Source organism: Lissotriton helveticus, chromosome 10 (assembly GCF_964261635.1).
Source record: "Lissotriton helveticus chromosome 10, aLisHel1.1, whole genome shotgun sequence".
Taxonomy (NCBI): domain Eukaryota; kingdom Metazoa; phylum Chordata; class Amphibia; order Caudata; family Salamandridae; genus Lissotriton; species Lissotriton helveticus.
In genome coordinates, this window is record NC_136071.1 from 12,793,905 (window position 1) to 12,820,847 (window position 26,943).

Here is a 26,943-nt window from a genome sequence, read left to right on the forward strand (position 1 = left end):
CCCTTCCTCTCTCTCTCCCCCTTCCCTCTCTCTCTCTTCCTCTCCTCTCCTCTCCTCTCCACGTCGAGAAAAGACCATTTCTTCTATGATCTGGCCCCATCATTTGAACCTGAGTACCAGGAGATGGAGGGCGAGGCGGATTGGGAGGGGTCTGGGGACCCTCTGGCACGGGAGTGCCAGTCTTTTCAGGACTGGGCAGGTGAGCTAGGGGTGGCCAGTAGTTTGGACACTTTGCCCGACACTGGATTTGTCTCCCCTCCTACCGTGGCTACGGAGGAGGGGGCTGCCTATAGTGTGGTGCTGACGAGGGCGGCCAAGGCCTTGGCTCTTGAGCTCCCCGTTGCGGGCGTGAGGACTAACCTCACTGAGGTCCTTAAACCGCAGGCAAGCTCTTCGGAGCCTCTACTGCCGTTTAATGAGTCCTTTACTGACGTTCTTTTGGGCATTTGGTCCAGGCCCACTACAGGTCCCCCTGTAGATAGGAACGTGGCCAGACGCCACCGCCTGGCCCCGGGCGGCCCTAGCTTCCTGTCCACCCACCCCACCTCGAGAGCCTGATCATCCAGGCCTCTAACTCCCAGACCGCATTCCCGACAGCTTCCCCTGATCGGGAATCCAAAAGGTACGAACAATATGGTAAAAAGATGTTCTCCTCACTAAGTTTGGGGTTGCAGTCAGTCAACACAACGTGCCTTTTGGGCCGTTACACCCACTCTGTGGGACACTGTCGCAGACGTGCAGCCACAATGCCCAGAGGAGGCCCGGGGATAAACTCATCCAAGCCCTTAAGGAGGGTCGAGATGCAGCATGGTATTCCACCTGATGTGGGATGGATACAACGGATTTGCTAGGCAGGGCGATTGCAACGACGGTGGCTGTTAGCCGCCACGCCTGGCTGAGGTCCGCCAACTTTTCGGCTGATGTCCAGAACACCCTTATGGACATGCCGTTTGATGGCAGTCTCCTTTTTGGCGACAAGGCAGACAGTGCGCTTGAGCGCTTTAAGGACTCAGGGCTATGGCCAAGTCCTTGGGCCTGTCGGCTCCGCACCAGCAAACTGCTGCCTTTCGTGGCCAAGGAAGGGGCGCCCCCACACGTCCTGCCAGCCACGGGTCGCAGACTAACATCCAGCGCGGTGGCGAATGTGGTAACTGCCGTGGTGGTGCCCGGGGACAACGGTGAGGCCAGTACACATACACCCCCGCAGCATCCGCCTCAAAGCCCGCCTAGTCCGAGCTTTCAGGCCCATGTGGCGCCAGTGGGGGGCAGGGTTCGCCATCACCTCCACTGGCGTGACATCACATCGGACAGGTGGGTGCTGCAAATCGTCCGAATGGGCTACTCCCTCCCCTTCGAGGCGACCCCTCCAGCCTTGCTACTGCAGTACCACCGCGTGTTGGGGATCACTTGAAACTTCTGCAGGAGGAAGTTATGGCCCTCTTGGCCAAGGGGGCCATTGAGCACGTTCCTTGGTCAGAAGTAGGGTGTGGTTTTTACTCCCACTACTTTCTGGTTCCCAAGAAGGGCAAAGGGGGCGCACGCCCTATCTTGGACCTGCTGAATGTTAACAGCTTCCTCCGGAAGGAGAAGTTCAAGATACTGACTCTGGCTCAGGTCTTAGCTGCCCTGGACCCGGGAGACTGGATGGTAGCGTTGGACTTGCAGGACGCTTATTTTCACATCCCCGTCCTGCCGGCGTTACCTGCGGTTCACAGTAGGCCAGGAGCACTTTCAGTTTACCGTGCTCCCCTTCGGCCTTACCAGCACCCCATGGGTGTTCACGAAAGTCATGGCGGTGGTCGCAGCTCATCTGCGCAGGTTAGGGGTTTCAGTCTTCCCCTACCTCGACGACTGGTTGTTGAAGGTGGGCTCGCCCCAGACAGTCGTCGGCCACCTCCAGACTACGACAGACCTCCTGCACCTGCTGGGGTTCTCAATCAATGTGCAGAAGTCGCACCTGTGTCCCTCTCAGAAGCTCCTCTTCATCGGAGCGGTTCTAGACTCGGCGCAGTTTCGGGTTTATCCTCCCGAAAAGCGGGTTTGGGATATTCAGGCTCTGATTCCGATCTTTCAGCCTTTATCCCGAGTCTCAGTCAGGTTGACGCTGCGGCTTCTGGGGCTGATGGCCTCCTGCATCCTTCTGGTGCATCACGCCAGGTGGCGGATGTGGGCTCTGCAGTGGGACCTGAAGTTTCAGTGGGCCCAGCGTCAGGGCAACTTGTCCGACCACGTCTTGATCTCGGAGGGCTCTGCAAGACAGTTGCAGTTGTGGCTCACGGACCGCGATTGGGTCAGCGGTAGATCCCTCTCCCTACCCCAACCAGAGCAAGTAGTTGTGACTGATGCGTCTCTGCTTGGATGGGGAGGCCACATGGGAGAGGCGGAGATCAGAGGCCTCTGGTCTCCGGCAGAGTCCCGGCTCCACATCAACCGTCTGGAGCTGCGGGCAATCCGACTTGCACTGAAAGCATTCCTCCCCTCTGTCCGGGGGAGTGTAGTGCAGGTCTTCACGGACAACACCACCGCCATGTGGTACTGCAACAAACAGGGTGGGGTCGTGGACCCTTTGCCAGGAGGCTCTGCGCCTCTGGCAATGGCTGGAACATCAGGGTGTGACCCTGGTGGTTCAACACCTGGCAGGTTCCCTGAACACCAGGGCGGACGAACTCAGCCGTCGGTGCATGATAGATCACGAATGTCGTCTGAGCTCTGATGTGGCGCAAGGTCTCTTTCAGCAATGGGGAGAGCCTTGGTTAGATATATTCGCCACCGAAGAGAACGCGCAATCTCCTCAGTTCTGCGCGTTGGAGTTTCCAAGGCGGCACTCGCTCTGAGACGCTTTTCGTCGCGAGTGAAGTTGCGATCTGTTGTACACCTTTCCGCCTATACCACTTCTGCCCAGAGTGCTGAAGATCAGGCGCGACCGGGCCCATGTCATCCTTGTGGCTTTATACTGGGCACTAAGATCCTGGTATCCAGAGCTACTCAGCATGTCTGTAGATCCCCCGATTAGTCTGCCTCTTCAGGAGGACCTTCTGTCGCAGCAGCAGGGGACGGTCCTCCACCCGACCCTGTCGAGTCTCCACCTCCATGCGTGGAGATTGAGCGGCGACAGTTGAGGCCATTTGACTTGCCTACTGAAGTCTGCGATGTGATTCTGGCAGCCAGGCGTCCCTCCACCAAATCGGTATACGCCTGCAGGTGGAACAAATTTGTGGAATGTTGCACAGCAAAGGCTGTGGATCCCCTTTCTGCCCCCCTTTCGGAGGTTCTCCTCTTTCCTCTTTCTTCTTTCTCTTGCCCAGCAGGGCTCTGCTCTGGGCACTATCAAGGGGTACCTCTCTGCCATTTCTGCCTTCTTGAGGCTCCCTGATCAGCCCTCTTTGTTCAAGTCCCCGGTTGTAAATAGGTTCTTGAAAGGCAACACTCATATGCTCCCCCCTGTTCCTTTCGTGATGCCCCAGTGGGTTCTTGATCCTTGTTCTGACTTATCTGATGTGTGCTCCCTTTGAGCCGCTTCATAACTGTCCTCTCCGTCTTACCCTTAAGACTGCTTTCCTGGTTGCCATCACCTCTGCCAGGAGAGTGAGTGAGCTCCAGGCCCTTTCTTCACAACCTCCTTTCCTTTCTGTCTATCCGACAAAGTTGTGTTGCGGACGCGACCCTCTTTCATGCCCAAGGTAGTCGCAGCCTTCCACATCGGGCAGTCCATCTCTTTGCCCACCTTCTTTCTGCCTCCGCATCCCTCGAAAGAGGAAGAGAGGCTCCACCGTCTGAACCCAAAACATGCGCTCCCATACTATCTGGATTGCACTCGCCAGTTCCGGGTGGATGACCCACTTTTTTGTTTACGTGTGCGCTAAGAAGGGATGGGCGGTGCACAAACGGACCATTTCTTGATGGGTTGTCTTGTGCATCAAGGCTTGTTATTCACTGGCTAAAAAGGAGCCTCCTGTGGGGATGCATGCCCATTCCACTCGGGCCACGACGGCTACTACTGCCCTGGGTCGGGGAGTCCCCTTGCAGGACATCTGTCAGGCAGCTACGTGGGCCTCGCTGCACACGTTCGCTAGACACTATTGCCTGGACAGCCAAGTCCGGACAGATGTGATTTTCGGCCGTCCCGTTTTTCAGGACTTTCTGGTGTGATTATTAGTTCGCAGACCCACCACCGGGGTTGATCTTGCTGGGGTATCTATTCTAAGGTAAGGAATCTAATACTAACCTGTTTCTTTCAGATACACAAGGTACATACCTTCGGTAACGATATATCTGTAAGAAACAGTAGTTAGTATTAGATTCCTTACTGCCCCACCCATCCTCCCCGTTATGTGAACCGATATCTAGGGTTAAGGTCATCCCTTTGAGGGCCCTAGTTTCATGGCACCAGTGTTGGTTTTTATCATGGCTCTGCGTTTCTGACGCGGAAAAGCTGTGTATAAGAACGGACGTCAGCGCACGAGGGCGGCGTCTAAGTACTCCGGCGACGTTATCCCAATGACTGACGTGGAGCCGCAGACGACGCCTACCGACGCGCAGGGGTACTGTTAAGCAAACATTTCCGGATCCAGACTGATGCCTGGGGATTTTCTAAGGTAAGGAATCGAATACTAACTACTGTTTCTTACAGATATATCGTTACCAAAGGTAAGTAACTTGTGAATTAGGACTTTTCTTCCCAGTTCGCCATCTCATCAAATATAAAATGGAGCACCTTGTTTGAGTTGATGTTTAGTGTTTTCTGAGCTTCATACTGCCTTTTTTTTTGTCTTCAGGCTTCATTTACCTGCATCAAGAACCTTTGGAACCGGAAACCCCTCAAGGTTTATGGTGGACGAATGGCTGAATCCATGCTTGCTATTCTCTGCCATATCCTCCGTGGAGAGCCTGTAATTCGTGAGAAGCTAGGCAAAGAGAAAGAAGGCAACCGTGAAGAAGAACCGGCTCCTGAAGAGAGTAGCAGTAGTGGTGCCCCTAGCACTGCCAGCAGCACTGCTGCAGCTGCCACGCGGAGGGATCCTGTGAACCAGCAACAACTCCAGCAGGTGGGAGTGTGATATAGGTTTGGATTGAACCTTCCTGCGACACTGCCTGATTGATACTGTAGGGGTACGCTTAAGCAGGGTGTACTTGTGCACACATAGCCAAGCTCTCTTGGCATTTTTATTCTACTCTTTTGTGAACTGTTGAAAGATTTCATGCAGTGCTTGCAATTTCCACCTATAGGAAGCTGTCTTTTTATGTCGTGGGCCAATCTAGGAGCACACCATGCAAAAAGTCCAAACAATTACTGGATTACAGGACTTAATTTAATAATCCCAGGTGGTCTATTTGTGGTAGTGTGGTCGAGCAGTTTAGGCTTATCCGAGGGGAGTGCTAAGCATTTGTTGCGCACAGTCAACCAATAGTACAAACAATCAAGAAGAAATCTGAGAATTTAGAAAAATAACACCGATTTTACATTGTTTTAGACACCATGATCATTGGAATCAGGCAAGAACTTTCAGAGTTATGAATTTTATAAAGAAACCGTAAAATACTCAAATGGTTTTTGAGGTTTGAGCCTCTTACACTATTATCCTCTGAGAGGAAAGAAATGTACTGCATCCATATGCTTGCAGTTAGTTGTGAAGGGCCTTTGAGGACTTGAGGTGTTTGGGGCTCAAGGTCCAAAGAACCACCAGTAGTTGTTGTACCTGCCCTGGTGTGTCCGGGTGCAGAGGTACTGGCCGCATTGGTAGCCTCCAGCACTACATTTAGTCCAAAGTACCTGTAACAAAAGACTGTTAGCGGGCCTCTGCCCAGGAGTGGACACCTCACAGGGAAAGCCAGGATGGGTTCCACAGCGGTATTCGTACAAGCGCCTTGAGACCCTTGCGGGTGAGTAGCGCGCTATACAAGTATCAATTTACAATTTTTTACCAGATTATAAGACAGGCTGTCTGTAGGAATCGGTCTCCTTTTTTGATTGATCAAGAAGTTGATGTACCATTTAGAGCATCCAGGAGTTCCCTTTTGAGTGGACAGGGGCTTGCAATTCCAAACTGCTCTCTTGGGGGAAGTGTGGTCAAGCAGCCTTAGGCTCAACACGATGAGTGCCAGACATTTGCAAATACACACAATGATTAACAAATGACGAAACTCTGTAGAGCAGCACCATTTATTAAAAACTGCAAATATCTTTTATATATGATTCAGCATCAGAGAAAAATTGTTCCGGTAAGTTTGGGTTTTGGGTTTTTGCGGTTCTGGAGGCCTCAGGTTCTTCTCTTTTGGAGATTCTTTACAACAGGTCTGCTGTTCACTGAAGGTCTTAAGCCTTTTTGAAGACAGGCAGTCCTCCCACGTTTCTATTGTCATAGCTGCAGGATGAGTCTAGTTTTGCACCTTTTTCGACTAGGGATGCAGACAGGCTGGTAGGTTTGGTACTATGTCGGCTGCTTTTCTCTTCTTGGCTTTTGCTGCTAATCTGTACCCTCTCGCTTTTTAAGTCTTCAACATCTGTCCCTCTGGTGCCAGGGACTCCACTGAATACTGAATTTTGGGGAGTGAGCGGAGTGTAGGGTTGTAGCAAATGAGCTAATGACCCTTGGGGTCGCTACACACGCTATATGATAACTTCCTGTAGAAAAAACCCTGTCCCAGAATTCCTAGGTATGCCTTCACAAAGATGGCTACTTCTGAAAAACCGTGTCCACCTCACAGTAGCCTACCTTAGGGGTGGCACTCGTCTGGAGGTAAACACAATAAGATGGACGGAGCTCTAACTTTTAAGACATTCAACCCAGTCACTATATGATCTGGGTTAAATCCATCATTCTTTTGCTCACTTTGCAACCCCAGTTCAGACCCAGCCATATACAAATCAGTCTTGACCCTGATCCTCATGGGAGCAGTCCTGCCTGGACCGGAAACGAGCCTCCTGGGATAGGTCTGGGGGTGGCACGCCTTCCTGATTTGCTCATGTTCCAGCCCGTCCATGTGCCAAGAGGGCTCTGGACAAGGGTGGAGGCTTTATCTTCTTTGAGGGAAGCCATATTCGCATTCCTAAGGCGGCAGCTTTCTTAAAGCTCGATGGCCCAAGGGGGCTAATCAGTAGGTCATCCTTTGGGCGAGGGTGGTACACCCTTGCCCCGGACACACTTTTGTTCTGAGTCTCGTGAGAGCAAAGGCTGTCGCTCTAGCAGATCAGAACAGCGTCTCCGGTGGCAGACGGGCAGAGGCTGGTTGGTTTTCAGAGGGCACCTCGAAGGAGCCCTCTGGTTGCATGTATTAAATCCAACACTAGCATCAGTGTGGGTTTACCAGTTCGAGATGTTTGATGCCGAACATCCCTATCTTCAGTGAAGCCATCATGTGGCTGAGGAACTCGTTTCCACCAGTGTCCAGCACATGCTTTCAAATGGCTTCCCTGGTCACTTGAACTGGCAGCAGTAGTACTGACTAGCTCAGTGGCATGTCTACTCAAGCAGGTATGCCTCACATGTTATACTCTGCACCATGCCTTAGGGCTGTCCGGCCTGCTGTAGGGGTGGCTAGCAAATATTACACGCAGTGTTAGAAACTGGCACACAGGGAGGTGACGTCGTGTTTTCACGGTTGTCTGCACCAAAACACGTTGCCTGCATTGGCAGCCTTGCATTTGCTTGGTGAGGGGTCCCTTAGGCTGGCAGAGTTCCTGCTGCCTTTCGGGACCCTATTTAGTACCTCAGTCCCCTAGGTATCGGGGGTACCATTTACTAGGGTCCAACTTAGGGTGCTAAAGGTTTTGCCAATTTGGGTGAAACAATTGAAACTTTTTAGGGCAATAACACTGATACTGGGGCCCTAGTTAGCAGGAACCCAGTACACTTGTGTCAAAGTTGCATCAAATACCAGGGAAAGTGTGTGGGGGCAGAAGAGGGTGCTGCAGAAAAACTTGTTTCCTACAATGTTTGATACTAAACAGGAGTATTTTCAGTGAAGCTATTATGCAGCTGTTTAACTCGTAATGACTAGTAGATGACGTATGATGGCTTCCTGATCACTCTTAATGCTTAGTACTGGAACTAGGCATTACAGTGACACATCTTATGCAGATGTGCCCTCACATATAATATAATGCACCCTGCCCTACGGCTCTAAGGCCTGCTGTAGGGGTGACTTGTGTATAATACATGCAGCTTGCAGGGGCATGGCCCATAGTGAGTGTGCCATGCCATGTTTTCAGAATGGTTTGCACCATTTCATGCATTCTGCAATGGCAGTCTGCATGTAGGTTGTGTGGGTTCTTTAGGGTGGTGTAATAACGTACTGCAGCCCTTGGGGACAATCTTTAGTACTAAAGATTGTCCCCATCCCCTGGGTGCTAGGGGTCCCGTTTACTAGGGACTTACAAGGGTGCTAAAGTCCTTGCCCATTGGGTTGCAACTGAACTTTTGTCTTGTTTTTAGGTAAAGAGCCGTGGGTCCTGGTTATCCGGAACCCAGTGCACTACCAATCAACATCAGTGCCAGTGTGCAAAAAGTGTGGGCAACCATGTAAAAAAAGTGGCACTTTACTACACCGACCTGTTGTGAAGGCGGTAGAGCATATATTAACATTACTGTAAGAGATAAAGGTATAGAGTCCTTTTCTTAGTACCTTCGGTGACAATTCGAGACCTCCCAACCTATTGCTGGTTGGATTTCAGTTGGACTTCTCCATTGCCACTTTGGCATTTTACCTCCTGGAGTATTAACTATTCTAGGGTTGCTGTTTAATAGAGCTGCATGGGCAACCTTGTTCGTTAGTGCGGATTGTTCTGTTACTCACTTGACCTTTAGGATTCACTCAGTCTAATGAAAGTGTGCCTAGCTAAATTAGGGCTTTCAACCTGAGCTAACAAATGAACTTATCACTTTAGTGCTGCTGTCGCATTGCTGTTTGGTTCATCGACATTTCCTGCTCGTGCATCCTGCTTTGAAATCCTCGTCTATTCCCCTTCTAACTACCTAGCCCCTACGGCAGTTCGCTTTCATTTGTGACCCACATGGACTATGTTTCCTAATCAGTTTTGTTTCTTTCTACAGCTGATGGACATGGGCTTTACAAGGGAACATGCTATGGAGGCCCTTTTGAACACCAGCACCATGGAACAAGCCACAGAATATCTTCTTACACATCCTCCGCCGCTGATGAGCAGTGTTGTGCGGGTAAGTGGATTTCTTGTATACAGCAGCGGGAGCTTTTGTAATCCCACTCTAGAGGTAAAGGTGGATCAGTTCCACGGCACTAATGAAATCTACTCCATGGTTGTGGTTGATATAGTTATTGCTATCTTTAGCAAGAGCTTGTTTCCCACAAATGCATCTTGGGTGTGTGCCCACCGTGGGTACTACAATTCCAGGGTTGTGTAACCAAATGTGTTCCCTAAAATCCCCTCATAGAGATCTCTAGCCTCAGATTCCTTACCTTTGATTTCCCCTGGCGTCCGACTAGACGTGGAAGGTTATACTTTGAGGACTACCTGGTGCACCGGTAGGTGGCGTCGGTAGGCTCTGCGTGTTGGCGTTGTCCGCGCTGAAAGTGGCATCCATGTCACCTGTATAGGTGCCATGTAGGCGTGCTGACGTCTGTTCTTTTCGCCCCAGTTGTGCACTGATCCATGAAGAAAACTGTCACTTTGACAGGATTTTCTGACATTGTTAGCCCCCACTTTTTGTGTGTAGGAAGTCATGTCCTCTAGGAAGACTTCAGTGTTCAAACCGTGCGGCATCTGTCACTGTGCCAGGTCAGTGTCGTACCATCATTTGGTTTGCCTGTGGTGTCTGAAGCACGACCACAACTCCAAGTCGTTCTCCGACTGCCGGCCCATGCTCCAAAGGTTTTGAGGGAGCGGTCCCTAAAGGTGCTCGCGGCCCAGCAGGCATTGCAATGCCAGAGTTCTCGTAGGGCACGGTCCTGGTTGAGAGGAAGGTCCGGGACCGCTCCCAAGTCCTTCGTACCACTTCAAATAGTTAGGACATTCAGGTAAGAGGCACAAGAAGCAGAAAAAGTGGAAGCATGTTTCGACTTCTCCCCGTCAGACACGATCGAGGAACATCAGCATTTAAAGGCTTGTTTCCCGAAACCTGTGCCTGGGTTGAGACTGCAAATCCCCCTTTTTTTCAAGAAGCTTGTGCGACCCCAGCTCAAATTAAAGAATTTTATGAGGCAGGAGTCTCATTTTCTAGTAGCCTGACTCCTCCGGTGAGCCTTCGAGCTCCACTGGGTCAGAGGGTGGCTCTTGGGTCCTGCGCTGGCGGGTCAGGCCCCTGCGCCATTGGCCCCTGCGCCATTGGCCCCCTATGTATCCAAGAATGGATCCAGACTGTCGCTGGTCATGCCACTGTGTCCTTCCCTAGCACTGGCTCCCACTGGCGGTATCAGCCCAATTCTGATTCCAGACGACCTGGAGCCGGTGCAGCGTCTACCGACTCCCATTCTGGCACCAACAGGACCCACAGATCATAGGCCACTTCCTAAGCCTTATTCGGACTGGCTAGGTGTGGGAGAAGACTGGGAGGGGTCACTGGACCCTTTTGAAGACCAGCCTTCTGAGGAAATGGACTGGTATGAGGAATTGGGGGATGCCAGTGGACTGGGTACTTCAGATACTGGCATACTTTCTCCCCTCTACGGTGGCTATGTATGAGGCAGCAACTTCAGCTATTGTGGTGCGAAGGGTGGCTAAGGTCCTTAATCTTTAGCTTTCTTCAGTGGAGGTCAAGACTAACCTCTTGACCGAGGTACTGCATATGGAAATTTCCTCCTTCGAACCCTTGGGAGAAACTTGTCCATGCCCAGCATAGAGGCTCTTGTGAACAGGACGATTGCCTGCCCCGGGCAACCCAAACTTCTTCACTGCCCACCCCATCCGGTGTTGTGATTCGAGCTTCTACTTCCCATGGCGTGTTCTCTTCCGCTCTCATTGACAGGGAATCCAAAAGGCTGGAGAGTTAGGGAAAGCAAGTGTTTTCTTCGTTAGCCTTGCATTGCGGTCTGTGAACACAACCTGCTTATTGGGGCCCAGGCCATCCTTTCCCAAGTGCCTTCTGATGGGAGAGATGGAGCAAAGTTCTCGATTTGGTTTGGTTTAGACACGACCGACTCGCTAGGCAGAACCAGTTCCTCGACGGTGGCTGTTAGATACAACGCCCAGATAAGAATATCTGGCTTTCAAAGGGACGTCCAGGCCTCGCTCATGGACCTGCCCTTTGATGGCACCTGTCTCTTTGGAGACTAGGCAAACACTGCACTGGAGTGCTTTAAGGACTCCTGGGCTAAGGCCAATTCCTTAGGTCTCTAAGTAGCCAGATACCCCGGTCTGCCCTTTTCTCGTTTCGTGGTTACAGAAAGGGCTTTCAACAGTGCCAGCCAACGAGCCATGCAAGTTCCTCAATCCTTGCACGGCCAAGGGTGTGGTTTGTACTGACCACATGGGTTGGGCAGCCAGTGGTACGTCAAACCCCTCACCTGCCAGTTTTAGCCTCCAAACCCTCCTAATCTCGCTCTTGCAGACCATGGGCGTCCAGTTGGTTGCAAGATTGGCAATCCCCTCCACCGCTGTCAAGACATTACATTGGACAGGTGGGTCCTCCAGAAAGTATGACCGGGCTACTCCCTCACCTTCAAGACTACCCCTGCCTTCATCCTGCGACCGGCTAATGGAGGATCATTTACTTTTGCTCCAGTAGGAGTTCATGACTTTCTTGGCCAAGGGAGCCATAGAGAGGATTCTGATGTCAGAAGTAGGCAGTGGTGGTTTTTCCCACTACTTTCTGGTCCCGATAAAGGACAAGGGCCTTTCGTCCTATCCTAGACCTAATTCATAAAATAGGAGAGATTCTAGATAGTAACATTATCCCTGGTCATGTCTGCTCTGGACTCCGGAGACTGGATGGTAGCGTTGTACGTGAGGGACACCTATTTTCACATCCCGTCCTGCCAGATCACAGGGATTGCCTACGGTTCACAGTAGGCCACGAGCACTTTCATTTTACTGTGCTCCCCTTTGGCCTTACCAGTGCCCCTCGGGTGTTCACAAAAATGAAGGTGGTCATGACTCATCTGCGCCGATCAGGGGTTCCAGTCTTCCCCTATCTCGACGACTGGCTGAAGGTGAGCTCGCCCCAGGCTATCGTCTACCACCTCCAGACTACGGCGGACCTCCTGCACTCGCTCTGGTTCACCATCAATGTGCCGAAGTCGCACCTGATTCCCTCTCAGATGTTCCTTTTCATTGGAGAGGTTCTGGCCACAGCACAGTTTTGGGCTTATCCTCCCGAGCAGAGAGTCCGGGCTATTTGGGTAAAGATACCAATGTTTCAGCCGCTGTCCTGGATTTCGGTGAGAATTACTCTGAAGCTGCTGGGCCTCAGAGCTGAAGTGAAAGGTAAAAACTTTGACACTGAAAACGTCGGAGCCAAAACAATCCAAGGAAACACCTTCCACACCTAAACCCCGAAGCAAAACACTCCTGAGCCGAAACAGCCGACGCCGAAGTCTTCGGAACCACAAAAGGCTTCTAAACCGGACACTTTCCCTGTGCTTAAACAGTGTAAAACTCCTCATAAGGCTAAATCCTCGGCACCTAAAAAGAACACCAGCTCCGAAGAACTTTTTATCTCAGATCCAACCCAAAAAACAATTTATATCCATCCAAAGACTGGTCATATTCTCTCCAAACAACCTACAAAAAGGAAACATTTGGAAAATTCACGGTTCCTGTTAAAAACGATACATTCTGACCCTGTAGAGAAGGATTTTCTCTTAAAGACTTTTGCTCAGCCACAAAAAACCTCACGCTTCCTACCAATGTTAAAAGGGCTCATTAGACGCACCAGATGTGTTTAAGAACCCTATTAGGACTAGGTTAGGCCTAGGGTTCTTAACCCAAGGATAGCTCAGAAATGCAAAGCTGCTCCCAGTGACCCGATATACATTAGGGGTCAGCTTCCTTTAGGTTCCCTGGTAGTCGCTAATGCCGTAAAAGGGCCAACTCTCAAGGTTCAGGTGATACCCTGCCCCCAGATAAAGAATCCAAATTATTGGGCGCATCAGGCAAACGTATGGCGTCTCAAGCTATAAACTATTGGAAAATAGCCAATGCACAATCTCTCCTAGCAAGGTACTATATGGCTCACTACGATGAGCTAGAAACTCATTCAACACCTACCAGAGCAATACAAAGACAAGGCCAATGACCTCGTAGAGGAAGGCAAATTAATCACAAACGCATCAATCAAATGTGCTCTAGACGCCACGGTCACCGCGTCCCACGCAGTCCATACCAGCCTATTGTTACGCAAGCATGCTTGGCTCAGGATATCTGGATTTAAACAGGAGGTGCAAACCAGTATCCTTAACCCTTTGATCAAGAGCACCTCTTTGGCCCTGCAGAGGACACATATTTAGAAAAGATAAGCAAGCATTGGCATAGCCAACAGGTCTCGCCTTTGGAACCTTATAAGTATTTAGTTATGTAGTACAATATCCTTGGTGCAACAACATAAACTGTTGCATGACTAAACACTTCTAATGTCCCCAAGGAGAGACCTATTGGTATGCCAATGCTCGTTTCCTCTTGCATTTTACAGAGCCTCTGAAACTGTGGTGGGGTTCAAACCTAGTCTACCCCATGACGAAGTCGATGATTCACTCGCATGGATTAAGAGGTCTTGCAAAATGTTGATATCATTAGGTCATTTAAAAAACTCAATTTTTCCAAACATAAGGTTTCGTACCCACCTAGCATGCGGAAAACGCGTCATACGAAACTGCTTTAAACGTACACGGTTCAGAGCTTTCCTCACACTCCGGGCCCTTGAATTTCTAAAGTGCCCATGCTTGTTAAAGAAATTAAAGTATTAGCATGGAATTAATTACTCAGATATGGTACTACAAGAAACTTTTCTAAAAATCAGTGTTTATCATAAAAGCAAAAAAAATAAAGCGCGCGGCTACTCTCACTGCAGACCAGTATTAACGTCCAATAAGTAAACCACCTTCTTATCGCGGCTGCTGTTGCTCTCATATTTACACTACATGCACAACTCTACTTTTCTTATCGACCGCGTTTATGTGGCTAGATGCATAAATTGCACTAGTGCACACAATGTAACTAAGTGCATACAAGCTGCATGAATCTGTTTCCAATTAAATTCAGAAGTGCAGAAATGAAAGCAAGCAGCAGCATAGCCAAGCCAACCTGCACAGAGTGGAGCTCGGAAAGAATTTGAAAACGTCATTAGCCTTTTGGTGTATTTACCTTGCAGCCTCAGTTGGCCCTCTTCAATCACTTCGTTTCAGCGCCACTTCCATGGAAATGAATAGAGCCGTGGGATCTGAAAGAGACACGCTAGGGATAGATTCCTTACCTTAGAATATCCCCTGGCGTCAGACTAGATCCAGAAATTTTTGCGTAGCAGTACCCTTGCGCGTCGGTAGGCGTCGTCTGCGGCTCCGCGTCCATCGTCGGCGTCGTGGGCGCCGTGATGATGTCATCGGAGTACTTAGACGCCGCCTCTGCGTGCTGACGTCAGTTCTTCTTTTTTCCGCGCCAGCAGCGCAGATCCGGAAAAAGTGGTACCTTAGTCTTTTTTGACTAAACGTTTTGATCTCTTTTGATCATTCTTTTTCGAAGTCTTCGACTCCGAACGGTGCCGGTAGGGATGCCAGGTTTTAAGCCCTGTGAGGATTGAGACCGACTGATGTCGGTCACCGACCCTCACCGTCGGTGCCTCAACTGTCTCTGCGTCTATCACGACGACAAGACCTGTTCCGACTGCCAGGCCCTGACTTCGAAGGCTAGACTGGAGCGGTCCCGCAAGCGGCTCGAACTCCGGCAGTCGGCCCCGCGCCAAGAACTGTCCCGGTCCGGACGGAGGTCGAGGGACCGGTCGCAGGAGAGGAGCCATCGGAGCCCTGGGAGTCGACATCACTCCTCAGGGTCGAAGTCGTCAGGTAAGCACAAGAAGTCGAAGAGACGTCATCGCTCTTCCGACTCCCCCCCACCCCCCCTCACTTCCCCCCCTTCCGACTCCCCGACGCTCGCGCGACGTGGCCGGGGGGGTTCAGGTGGCATTGATGACCGTCGCCTTTTTGGCGACAAGGCAGACCATGCGCTTGAGCGCTTTAAGGACTCCAGGGCTACGGCCAAGTCCTTGGGCCTCTCGGCCCCGCGCCAGCAATCGGCTGCCTTTCACTCCTTTCGTGGCCACGGAAGGGGTGTACCCACACGTGCTGCCAGCCACACTCCGCAAGGTATTACCCAACGCGGTGGCGGCCGTGAATACCGCCGTGGCGGCGGTCGGGAACAACGGCGAGGTCAGTCCACACCTTCCCCTGCAGCATCCGCCTCAAAACCCTCATAGTCCGTGCTTTCGGGCCCATGTGACGCCAGTGGGGGGCAGGGTTCGCCATCACCTCCTCCTCTGGCGCACTGTCACGTCGGTCAGGTGGGTGCTGCAAATCGTCCGAAGGGGCTACTCCCTCCCCTTCGAGGCGACCCCCTCCAGCCATGCCACCGCAGAACCACCGCGTATCGGGGGATCATTTGCGGCTTCTGCAGGAGGAAGTTACGGCCCTCTTGGCCAAGAGGGCCATCGAGCGCGTTCCTGGGCCAGAAGTAGGGTGTGGTTGCTACTCCCACTACTTCCTGGTACCCAAGAAGGGCAAAGGGGGCCTACGCCCTATCTTGGACCTAAGGAACATCAACTGCTTCCTCCGGAAGAAGTTCAAAATGCTGACACTGGCTCAGGTCTTAGCTGCAAATAAACAAAAAGATTCTATCAAAGTGTGATGGTAGATTTTTGGGTTTTTGTGAATTTAAAGTGTGGTGTTTTTGGCTCTCTCTCAGATTGGTGAGACGAAGGCACTTTGTGCTTTTAAAATACCCCTCACACACTAAGAATCCCCTTAGTGTCATGCTTCATCATTGGGGTCTTCCCGTCCCTCTACGGGGCGGGGCGTGCTACGACCTACGAATGGCGCAGGAGCACTGTTATTGTGACAAAAGGCTATGTGTTGGTGCAATGTTGGTGATGTCAGTGAAGTGTAGGGACCTAATTATGTGAGTAAAAAATATTAAAAATTCCCTGGCTAGTAGAAAAAATTATTTATTCGCTTCTCTGGCTGGGAATGTTAAAAAGGGGTTGTGTGGTAGAGCTGTTGGCTAGCTACCAGGTCGACATGTTTCACAGGCAGTCCCCTACTGTCTGCTCATCAGGACCTCTGATGGTCCCTACTGAAAGATACTCAGTTCTAAAGTAAGCCTAGCGTCCTACAAACTGGTAGCAAAAATAAGCTATCAATTTGAGCTTCAGGGCATGAGTTGGCCCTAGGTGAAGCGAAGTAAGATTCCCAAAAATATTTGAAAATACAGACACAGTGGTCTTTTTCAGGTCTAGGTTGCGTGCCTCATGAGCCGGCAAAAAACGAGGGTTTTCAATGCGGTCAAGTTACCGCTTACGGACACTGCCTTAACCACCCTCGTGCCGTTTCCTCGGATCTTTGACTGAGTGTGCCCTGGGTTCCTGCCAACCAGGTACCCAGGGCCTGTGTTCCTTCCCTAAAACTGTGTTGAAACTAAAAACCCAATTGGCATCTCTGGCCACCGGTCAGCCCCTAGTAAATGGTACCCAGGGCATAGTGACCAGAGAAGACCCATGAGGGCTGCAGCACTTATTGTTCCACCCTCAGGGGCCCTGTACCCTAGCACCCACACACTGCCTTTGCAGGCTGAGTGCCTAAGTAAAGAACTAAAGCAAGAGTCGACATGGCACACATCCCTGTGTGCCATGTGCACAGAACCCACTGCCCTGGCATACTTCAGTCACCCCTCTAGCTGGGTGCCCTATGCCAGTGGTGTGGGCACCGGTGCATGAGCCCTGTGCCCCTACAGTACCCAGGGCCATTCCTGGGCACTGTAAGTGCAGTGATGCAATTAAGAGTATATGGTGCTGGGAGGTTGTCATTACGAACTCCACAGCACCATAATGGCTACACTGAAGGCTGATAAGTTTAGTACCAAACTTCTCAGCACATTAAACCCACACTGATGCCAGTGAGGGATTTAATGTAACATGTGTAGGAGAGTAGGGTCTGCTTCCTATGGTCACCCCCACTTTTTGCTTTTGCTTTACTGGTTTTCCACTTGGATGTGGCTGTGGGCCTGCTAATCAGACCCACAGCCCAGATGCACTCTCTCTAAATTCACACCATGTACTCTAGGTACATCCACGATTTGGAATTGGTTCACCTTGTCAGCCCCTGTAGAAGTGTCCCCTAGGTACTCGGGGCATAGGTGTAACCAAGGCCTACCAGGAGCTGCAGCATGTATTATGCCACCCCTGGCTGGCCACTCAAATAGACACAACTGGCTCATCACTCAGCTGGGGGCAAGGTCGTGTAATCACCCCTTGCTTAGGTATGGTATTCCTATACCTACTTATATATAGACACATAGTAACCTATAAGTCACTCCTACGGCAGGCCTTAACAATCCTGGAGGCAAAGTGCTTGGTTATGTGTGAGATGGTGCTCGAGCATGAGCTGAGCCTGTCTGCAGCTTTCGGAACCGTGTCCTTATAGCTGTTCTATATTGCCATACCATTTACTCTTAAGTGCATTATGAACCTTGCGGTTAAATGCTAACTCTGGTTTGGCTTTATCAAAAAATGTCGTGTAAGGTGCCATACAATTTAGAATACTACCCCTCGCCAATTCTGGCGGCGGGGTTAGCATTCCACCCTTCTAGAGCGAGAAGACATGTTGTTGCTGACTATCCCGGTTAAAAGTAACCAGAGTCCCAGCATCGCAAAATGGACGCTGCTGCCACTGACACAAGTCTGACCTCCTGCTGCTGGGAGTCCTTCCAGTCACGGAGGTTTGGACAATAGGTTTCCTGCCTTGGGAGGTGCGAGCACCACCCCAGACAGGACTTTGTGTATTGGGACAGGGAGGGCTGAATAGAATGAGACACTGCCTGGAGTACCCTAGGTGCTCCATGCATACCCCGGTTTAAGCCGGTTGCTGGGGCACTCCAGCCCCAGCTCTGGCGCGAAACTGGACAAAGGAAAGGGGGTGTAACCACCCCTTCCTGGTCCCACCCATAGGAGGGACCTAGAAAGTAATCCAGCCCCTTTTAGTTGTATAAAGGTAGGAGCCGAGTCCTGAGACTTTAGATTAATCCTGAATTGAAACTTGACACGAAACTCTGGACCTTCGACATTCTGCTGAAGCTGAAGACTGAAGAATCTCCCTTGTGGCCAAGGAGTGAACACCCTGGGCAACCAGGCACCATCCAGCAAATCAACGGCTTGCTTTGTCGACGTTCCCGCCGGAACCCGAGCACAGAGCCTGACCAGACCCAGACTTCCAGACCTCTCTGACCCTCTCTTCACGACTGCAGCATAGCTGAGATCCGTGCAGGCGACGAGACACGTGGGACCGGACATCTTGGAAAGCCTGCAACTTGCTACCTGTGCAGCTCCTGAGGTATCCTCGAAGCTGTGCACTGGGGATTGAGAAACCCCGATCCCGAGCTCCATCTGTGACGAAGATCAGCCCCCCCACACTCCACGAGTTCTGCGTGGGGCCCTTCTGCTTTTGTTCTGCTTGACGCGTTGTCCGGTTGCAGGCCCGTTGGCTAGTAGCGTCTGTGACGACAAACCTTTTGAACCACATTGCTGGTCTGGTTGCTCCAGACTGGCCCTCGCTTCCCTGCAAAGGTGAATCACCTCAGACCTTGCTGGTCGGCACCAGAAGCCTTTGTTGCATCCTGCGTGGGCTGCCTTTGCCAAGGCTTGTTGACTCCAATCCGGAAGTCGACCCCTCCATCTGCGAGATCCTACGTGGGACAGCTCGCCTCCAGCACCTGGTCGTGGACTCCTCCTTGTAGGAGAGTGGGGTCTGCAATCCCATGGTCACCCCAGATTTTTGCTTTTTGCTTCACTGATTTACGACTTTCCCTGGCTGTGGGCCTGCTAATCAGACCCACAGCCTAGCTGTTCTCTCTCTAAATTGACAACCATGTACTTTAGGTGCATTTACCAATTGGTACTGGGCCACCTTATCAGTCCCTGTACAGTATACCGTAGGTATCCAGGGCATAGGTGTACCCAGGGCCTACCAGGGGCTGAAGCATGTATTATGCCACCCCTGGCTGGCCATCTAAACGGACACAACTGGCTGCACGACAGCTGGGGCAGGGTGGTGTAATCACCCTTTGCTATAGTTATAGTATACCTATATCTAACCCTAAAATGGACACATATATTCCTATCAGTCACTCCTATGGAAGGCCTTCTCAATCCTGAAGGCAGAGTGCTTGGAATTATGTGAGATGGTGTTTTGGCATGAGCTGAGCCCGTTTGCAGCTTGCGGAACCAAGTCCAAATAGCTGTTCCATGATAACGCTATACCATATACTCTTAAGTGCATTATTAACCTCGCGGTTGAATGCTAACTTTGGTGTAGCATTATCAAAACATGTCGAGTAAGGTGTCATACGATTTGGGATACTACCCCCTCCCCAATCTGGCGACGGGGGTAGCATTCCACCCTTCTAGAGGGACACGACATGTATGTAACTGTGAACCCCGGTTAAAGTTAACTCTAGCCTCAGCATCACAAAATGGATGCTGCCACCACAGACGCAAGTCTGACCTCCTGCTGCTGGGAGTCCTTCCAGCGAGGATGGCCTGGACAAAGGGTTTCCTGCCTTGGGAGGTGCTAGCACCACCCCAGACAGGATTTTGTGTATTGAGGTAGGGAGGCCTGAAAGGAATGAGACATGCCTGGGGCACACAAGGTGCCCTGTGCATACACCGGTTCAAACCAGTTGCTGGGGCATCCCAGCCCCAGCGGGAAACCGGACAAAGGATAGGGGGTGTAGCCACCCCCCTTCCTGGTCCCACCCAGGGGAGGGACCTAGTCAGTAGTGCAGCCCCCTTTAGGAGAATAAAGGTAGGAGCTGGTCCCATTCCAAATTGGATTATCCTGAACTATTCAACAAGAAGAAACTCTGGCCTTCGACGTTCTGCTCCACAGAAGACTGAAGAATCTCCCTTGTGGGCAAGGAGTGTCCACCCTGCAACTGCAGGCCCCATCAAGCGTCCAGCGGCTTCACTTTGTCGTCTTCCCTTGAGGATCCAGACTTCAGAGCCCGACGAGACCCGGATTCCCAGACCTCTCCGACCTCAACCTGCATCTACAGTAAAGCAGAGACCCGTGGGTGCGACGAGACACGTGGGACCGGCCATCTTGAACGAACCTGCACTTCGCTTCCAGCACGACTCCCGAGGTAAACTCGACCAAGTGCTTTGGGGACTGAGAAGCCCCAGCCCCGAGCAGCTCCTGCACCGAAGATCAGCCCTCCAGCATCCACGAGATCTACTTGGGGCCCTTCTGCTTGGTTCCTGCTCGACGCGTTGTCTGGTCACTTGCCGGCTGGCTAGTGGCCTCCTAGACGACGAACTTTGAAATCTTCACTGCTGGTCTGGTTGCTCCAGACTGGCCCTTGCTCCCTTCCAAAAGAGGGGCACCCTGGACTCTCCTAGTCCGCACCAGACGCTTTCTTCACTCACCGCGTGGGTTGCCTTTGCCAAGGCCTGTTGAGTCCAATCCCGGATCCGACACCGCCGACAGCGAGAGCCTGCGTGGGACAGCTCGTGCCTCCATCCTGGTCGTCGAAGACACCTCCTGGTCCACGTGGCTGCAGAGTCAAGCGTCCACCCTTCACCTGATCGCGACGTCGACATCTGGTTCCTTCCTAGTTCCACTCCGGTCACTGGCTAGTGACTGAACATTGTCCCCTCTGCTTTCAGGTCTACTTCTTCAACAATCCACCCTTGGATTGCACCGGACATCTTCCTCCTGGTCGCCTGCAGCATCTTTTCTTTCAGGCTCCATTGACTTCAACGCGGGAACCCGACGCACTTTGAACCCTATGCACCCGCGGCCCGTGGGTGAGGTAACAAGAGCATTTCGGTGCTCAAGGGTAGTTTAACTGTCCTAGTGTTCAGTTCCACAGTCGTCGTCCTATCTAGTCAGGAGTGTCCGTACTCACCTTTTTCTTGAACTGTACTGTCCATAGACACTGTTACGCATCTCGCGTGTGAGTTCAGACTCTGCACACGCGTTCCGTGGACCTCCTAGTACTTAACTGAAGTTAGTGTAGCGTGGTCCCATCGATCCTACAGCCTCTGGACAGCTCCATTTCCATTATCGACTTTCACATTCCACTTACTGAGTATATGGTTTGTCGTGCCCCTAGGGCACCATTGTAATTTTGTGCGACTTGTAGTATTTTTCGCAAGAGATTGTCATGTGCTTAGCCCTCTGACCTCATAAAGAGTTCAGAGGTGTTATTAATAAATATATTGTTTATTTTCATAACCTGTGTGGTGTCCTTTCATCTGGTATTCAAGGGGTTATATTGTGGTAAAACAGCTGGCTTCACATGCCAAAAGAGTTTAGCCTAAGACTGCTTTGTCAATGCTACCATTAGGATAGCGGGTCTATAAGGTTGACTTACAACCAATCACCATAAGGGTTGTTTGGACTGATACAAGGTGATCACTGGAACTAGTGAGCATCATATATCAGGCCAACTTCTCACACTCCTGGTCCGCGGGGCTGCAACGACAAGCTTCAAGACAGAACCCGATGGCTCCTCGACGTAGTCTGGTTCCTTCCTGGTTCCACCCGGTCACTGGCTAGTGACCCAGACTCTGTCCCCTCTGCTTTCAGGTCCTCCTCATCTTCGATCCACCCTTGGATCCACCCGGACATCTTCCGCCTGATCGCCTGTGTAGGAGAGTAGGGTCTGCAATCCTATGGTCACCCCAGGTTTTTGCTTTTTGCTTCACTGGTTTACGACTTTCCCTGGCTGTGGGCCTGCTAATCAGACCCACAGCCTAGCTGTTCTCTCTCTAAATTGACAACTATGTACTTTAGGTGCATTTACCAATTGGTACTGGGCCACCTTATCAGTCCCTGTACAGTGTAGCTTAGGTACCCAGGGCATAGGTGTACCCAGGGCCTACCAGGGGCTGAAGCATGTATTATGCCACCCCTGGCTGGCCACCCAAACAGACACAACTGGCTGGTAAGACAGCTGGGGCAAGGTGGTGTAATCACCCTTTGCTGTAGATATAGTATATCTATATCTAACCCCAAAATGGACACATATATTCCTATCAGTCACTCCTATGGCAGGCCTTATCAATCCTGAAGGCAGAGTGCTTGGAATTATGTGAGATGGTGCTCTGGCATGAGCTGAGCCCGTCTGCAGCTTGCGGAATCAAGTCCTAATAGCTATTCCATGATAACGCTATACCATATACTCTTAAGTGCATTATCAACCTCGCGGTTGAATGGTAACTTTGGTGTAGCATTATCAAAACATGTCGAGTAAGGTGTCATACGAATTGGAATACTACCCCCTCGCCAATTCTGGTGACGGGGGTAGCATTCCACCCTTCTAGAGGGACACGACATGTATGTAACTGTGAACCCCGGTTAAAGTTAACTCGAGCCTTAGCATCACAAAATGGATGCTGCCACCACAGACACAAGTCTGACCTCCTGCTGCTGGGAGTCCTTCCAGCGAGGGAGGCCTGGACAAAGGGTTTCCTGCCTTGGGAGGTGCTAGCACCACCCCAGACAGGATTTTGTGTATTGAGGTAGGGAGGCCTGAAAGGAATGAGACATGCCTGGGGCACACAAGGTGCCCTGTGCATACACTGGTTCAAACCAGTTGCTGGGGCACTCCAGCCCCAGCTCTGGCGCGAAACCGGACAAAGGATAGGGGGTGTAACCACCCCCCTTCCTGGTCCCACCCATGGGAGGGACCTAGTCACAGTACAGCCCCCTTTAGGAGAATAAAGGTAGGAGCTGATCCCATTCCAAATTAGATTATCCTGAATTGAAACTCTACAAGAAGAAACTCTGAACTTCCACGTTCTGCTCCACAGAAGACTGAAGAATCTCCCTTGTTGACAAGGAGTGTCCACCCTGCAACTGCAGGCACCATCAAGCGTCATAGCGGTTCACTTTGTCGTCCTTCCTGCCGGAACCAGACTTCAGAGCCCGACGAGATCCGGACTTCCAGACCTCTCCGACCTCAACCTACATCTGCAGCACATCTGGGATCCGTGGGTTCGGCGAGACACGTGGGACCGGCCATCTTGAAGAAACTGCACTTCGCTTCCAGCACGACAGAGGTATCCTCGAAAGTGCTTTGGGGATTGAGAAGCCCCAGCCCCGAGCAGCTCCTGCACCAAAGACCAGCCCCCCAGCATCCACGAGATCTGCGTGGGGCCCTTTTGCTTGATTGCTGCTCGACGCGTTGTCTGGTCACTTGCCGGCTGGCTAGTGGCCTCCTAGAATACGAACCTTGAAATCTTCACTGCTGGTCTGGTTGCTCCAGACTGGCCCTTGCTCCCTTCCAAAAGAGGAGCACCCCGGACCCTCCTGGTCCACTCTATACGCCGTTTCCACTCACCGCATGGGTTGCCTTTGCCAAGGCCTGTTGACGCCGATTCCGGATCCAACACCGCCGACAGCGAGAGCCTGCGTGGGACAGCTCGTGCCTCCATCCTGGTCGTCGAAGACACCTGGTCCACGTGGCTGCAGAGACAAGCTTCCACTCTTCACCTGATTGCGACGACAGCACCTGGTTCCTTCCTGGTTCCACACCGGTCACTTGCTAGTGACTTTGAACACTCCCCTCTGCTTTCAGGTCCTCTTCTTCCACGATCCACCCGTGGATCGCACCGGACATCTTCCACTTGGTCGCCTGCAGCATCTTTCTTCAAGACTCCATAGACTTCGACGCTGAAACCCGACACACTTTGACACCTATGCACCCGCAGCCCGTGGGTGAGGTAACGAGCATTTCTGATAGATACATCTGCTGTGTGGATTCCTCACCTTGTGAATATCCCCTTGCGTCAGCAACATTCGGAAATTCTTTTTGTAGCTTTGCGCCGACTTGGATCCGGATGTCACAGAGGCACGGCACCGCTCGCGACTCCGCTGACGTCACCGACGCCTATAATAGGCCCATGCCGGCGTGATGACATCAGTTCCCTTTTTTCCGCGTCGTCGACGCTAACTGTTTTCTGGGATCGTACTGTAGCTTCACAGTAACTTTTTTACTATTATTCTATTACTGTGTCTCTTTAATTTCTTCGAGATGTCGTCGAAGAAGACTGGTTTTAAGGCTTGCGGGGAATGTGGCAAGACAATGTCTATAACCGACCGCATGAATGCTGTGTCTGGTGCCTGAGTTCCGACCATGACGTCGAAGATTGCCCTTGCTGCAAGAAGATGACCCCGAAGGCTTTACGAGAGAGGGAGACGAAACTCCTCGTGGCAAAACTAAAGAATAAGAGTTAAGAAGTCTTCGAAGTCTCGATCTCGGCGGTCGAGGTCTCGTTCGAGGTCACGCTCTGAGTCGTCTTCGGCTCATGCTTCGAAATCTTCGAAGAAGAAGCACAAGAAGAGGAGCCTTGAGTCACGTCATCACTCAGAAAAGAACTCTAGTTCAAGACCGAAGTCCCAGGTCAAACTTCTGAGTAAGGAAGTGGAAGTTTCGGATTCGGAAGATCATAACTCTGTTGGTGAGACTTCACATCCGAATTCGCCCGAGTCTCAGAAGCAGGTCCATTCTCCAGTTCTATCCAATCCTTCTGGTCAGGAGGATGAAGGTGAGGAGCAGGGTGCTGGTGAAGTCGAGGTTCCGGTACCTGCGGGTTCGTCGACCCCGGTTCCTGGACTCGATGAAGAGGTCGACGTCGTTTCGACTCCGCCTCCTCGGGAACAACCAAGAGGTCCATATCCGGATTTTCCGACTCCAGGTCAGGATCCATCTCAGTTCCTGAACGCCATGTTTGGAGTTTATTCCAGGGCAATGTTCCCGTCTGGTGCACCTGTTGGTCCCACGGGTCCTATGGCTTTTAACTTGGGTGTTCCCCAAGCTTATGCCCCTGCGCCCTTCATGCCTTTTATGCTGGCTATACCACCGCATTGGCATTTTCCGACACCACCGGTGTCGTCGACGCCAAAGCGCACGACGCCGACTCCGTCGACGCCGGTTCCATCGACGCCGATACCTACGACTCCAAAGCAAGATTCTGCTTGACCTCGTATAAAACGACCTCATCCGACTTCGGGTTCGACGCCGGCACCGACCCCGTCGGAGTAGATTCCGAATCCATTGGCTTCTATTGTGAAGGAAAGATCTCGGAGAGAAGCTCAGAGACTTCTGGAAGAAGAAAGATATCAATATTCAGATACTGAAGAAGGGGAGTTACAGGATTCTGAAGATCCTTTTGAGGACTTGGGTGAGGCCAGTGGGCTTAAACTGTCTCCTGAGTGGGGCTTGACTTCAGTGTCAAATGTACCGTCGAAAGATGTGGTGCCTTATCACACCTTTATTTAAAAAGCAGCGAGTTTATTGAACATTACTCTGCCCACTGCTGATTATAAGCCAAATATTTTAACTGAGGTTCTTCATTCACCCTCATCTGTTATTGAACCTATGTTACCCTTCAATGTTGCCTTATCTGAGCCCATCTATGAAGTCTGGAAGAAGCCTTTGTCTGCTCCTGCAGTTGCTAGGACAGTAGCGAGGAGGTACAGAGTTGCTCCAGGTGACCCTGAATTCTTGTCAACACACCCCCTGCCTGAGAGTTTAGTTGTACAGGCTGCCTGTTCGAAAAGGTCTGCTGGGGCTTTTCCGCAGGTTCCTGGGGATAAGGAATCCAGGAAGCAGGATCAAACCGCCAAGAAAGTCTTCTCCTCAGCCTGTATGGCGCTTAAGTCAACTAACGCAACTTGTCTGATGGGGAGGTATATTCATGCATTGATGGATTCTGTCAAGCAGTTGGTTCCGAAAATCCCTGAGGAAGAGAGGAAAGATTTTCAGGAGGTGATATCGGACACTCAAGCAGCTGCGAGACAAGTGATTCAGAGTGGTCTGGACACTGCTGATTCGGTGGCAAGGGTCATGGGCTCTTCCGTGGCCACTAGGAGGGCTGCTTGGCTTAAATCATCGGAGTTCTCTGCAGACGTTCAGTCTGTTTTGATGGACTTGCCTTTTGATGGCTCAGGATTGTTTGGTAAGAAGGCTGATGCTGCCTTGGAACGTTTTAAGGACAGTAGAGCCACTGCAAAATCTTTGGGTCTCCAGTCCAGAGGTACTACTGGAAGACGCTTCAGAGGGTTTGGCAGATCTTCCTTTCGTTCTTACAGACCATCTCAGCAGCAGCCACAACAGCAGCAGAATACGCTGTACAAGTCGTACAGGGGCAGGCAAAGATCCCGCCCTAGATGTCGTCAAGCTTCCTCCTCCTCTTCCTCCTCCCCTTCCCAACCCCCTGCCAACGCAGCAAAGCAGCCCTAGATCCGCCATTCCGGATCATGTGGGCCCAGTGGGGGGTCGGCTTACACATTTTCTACAAGATTGGGAATTAATAACATCGGATCTTTGGGTTCTCAATCTTGTAGAGAATGGGTATGCACTTCCTATCCAGGAATTCCCTCCCAATTACCCTCCTTGCCAGGGTTATTGTTCGGAGGACCACCTGCTTCTCCTGCAGGAAGAAGTCCTGGCATTGTTCCGAAAAGGTGCGATAGAGGTGGTTCCAGAGCAGGAAAGGGGTCAGGGGTGCTACTCCCGGTATTTCCTGATCCCCAAGAAAGATGGCAGGCTTCGGCCAATCCTGGACCTCAGAATTTTGAACCTTTACCTGAAACAGGAAAAGTTCAAGATGCTCACTCTTGCGCAGGTTCTTCAAGCGCTGCTAGAAGAAGACTGGATGGTGTCGATCGATTTGCAGGATGCGTATTTTCATATTCCCATCTTGAAGTCGCACAGAAAGTATCTCCGTTTTACGGTTGGGTCACAACACTACCAGTTTGTGGTCCTTCCGT

At 51.3% G+C, this 26,943-nt stretch overlaps 1 protein-coding gene across 2 annotated transcripts in view; it reads left to right on the plus strand.

The window, feature by feature from the left end:
• The window catches only part of HUWE1 (HECT, UBA and WWE domain containing E3 ubiquitin protein ligase 1), a 1,655,742-nt gene that overhangs the window by 492,397 nt on the left and 1,136,402 nt on the right, over positions 1–26,943 (plus strand). For both annotated transcript variants that reach the window (XM_078664564.1, XM_078664565.1), the window contains 2 exons: positions 4,776–5,045; positions 9,051–9,173. In XM_078664564.1, coding sequence (XP_078520690.1) covers positions 4,776–5,045; positions 9,051–9,173 — 393 coding nt within the window. The remainder of the gene's footprint in view (positions 1–4,775; positions 5,046–9,050; positions 9,174–26,943) is intronic.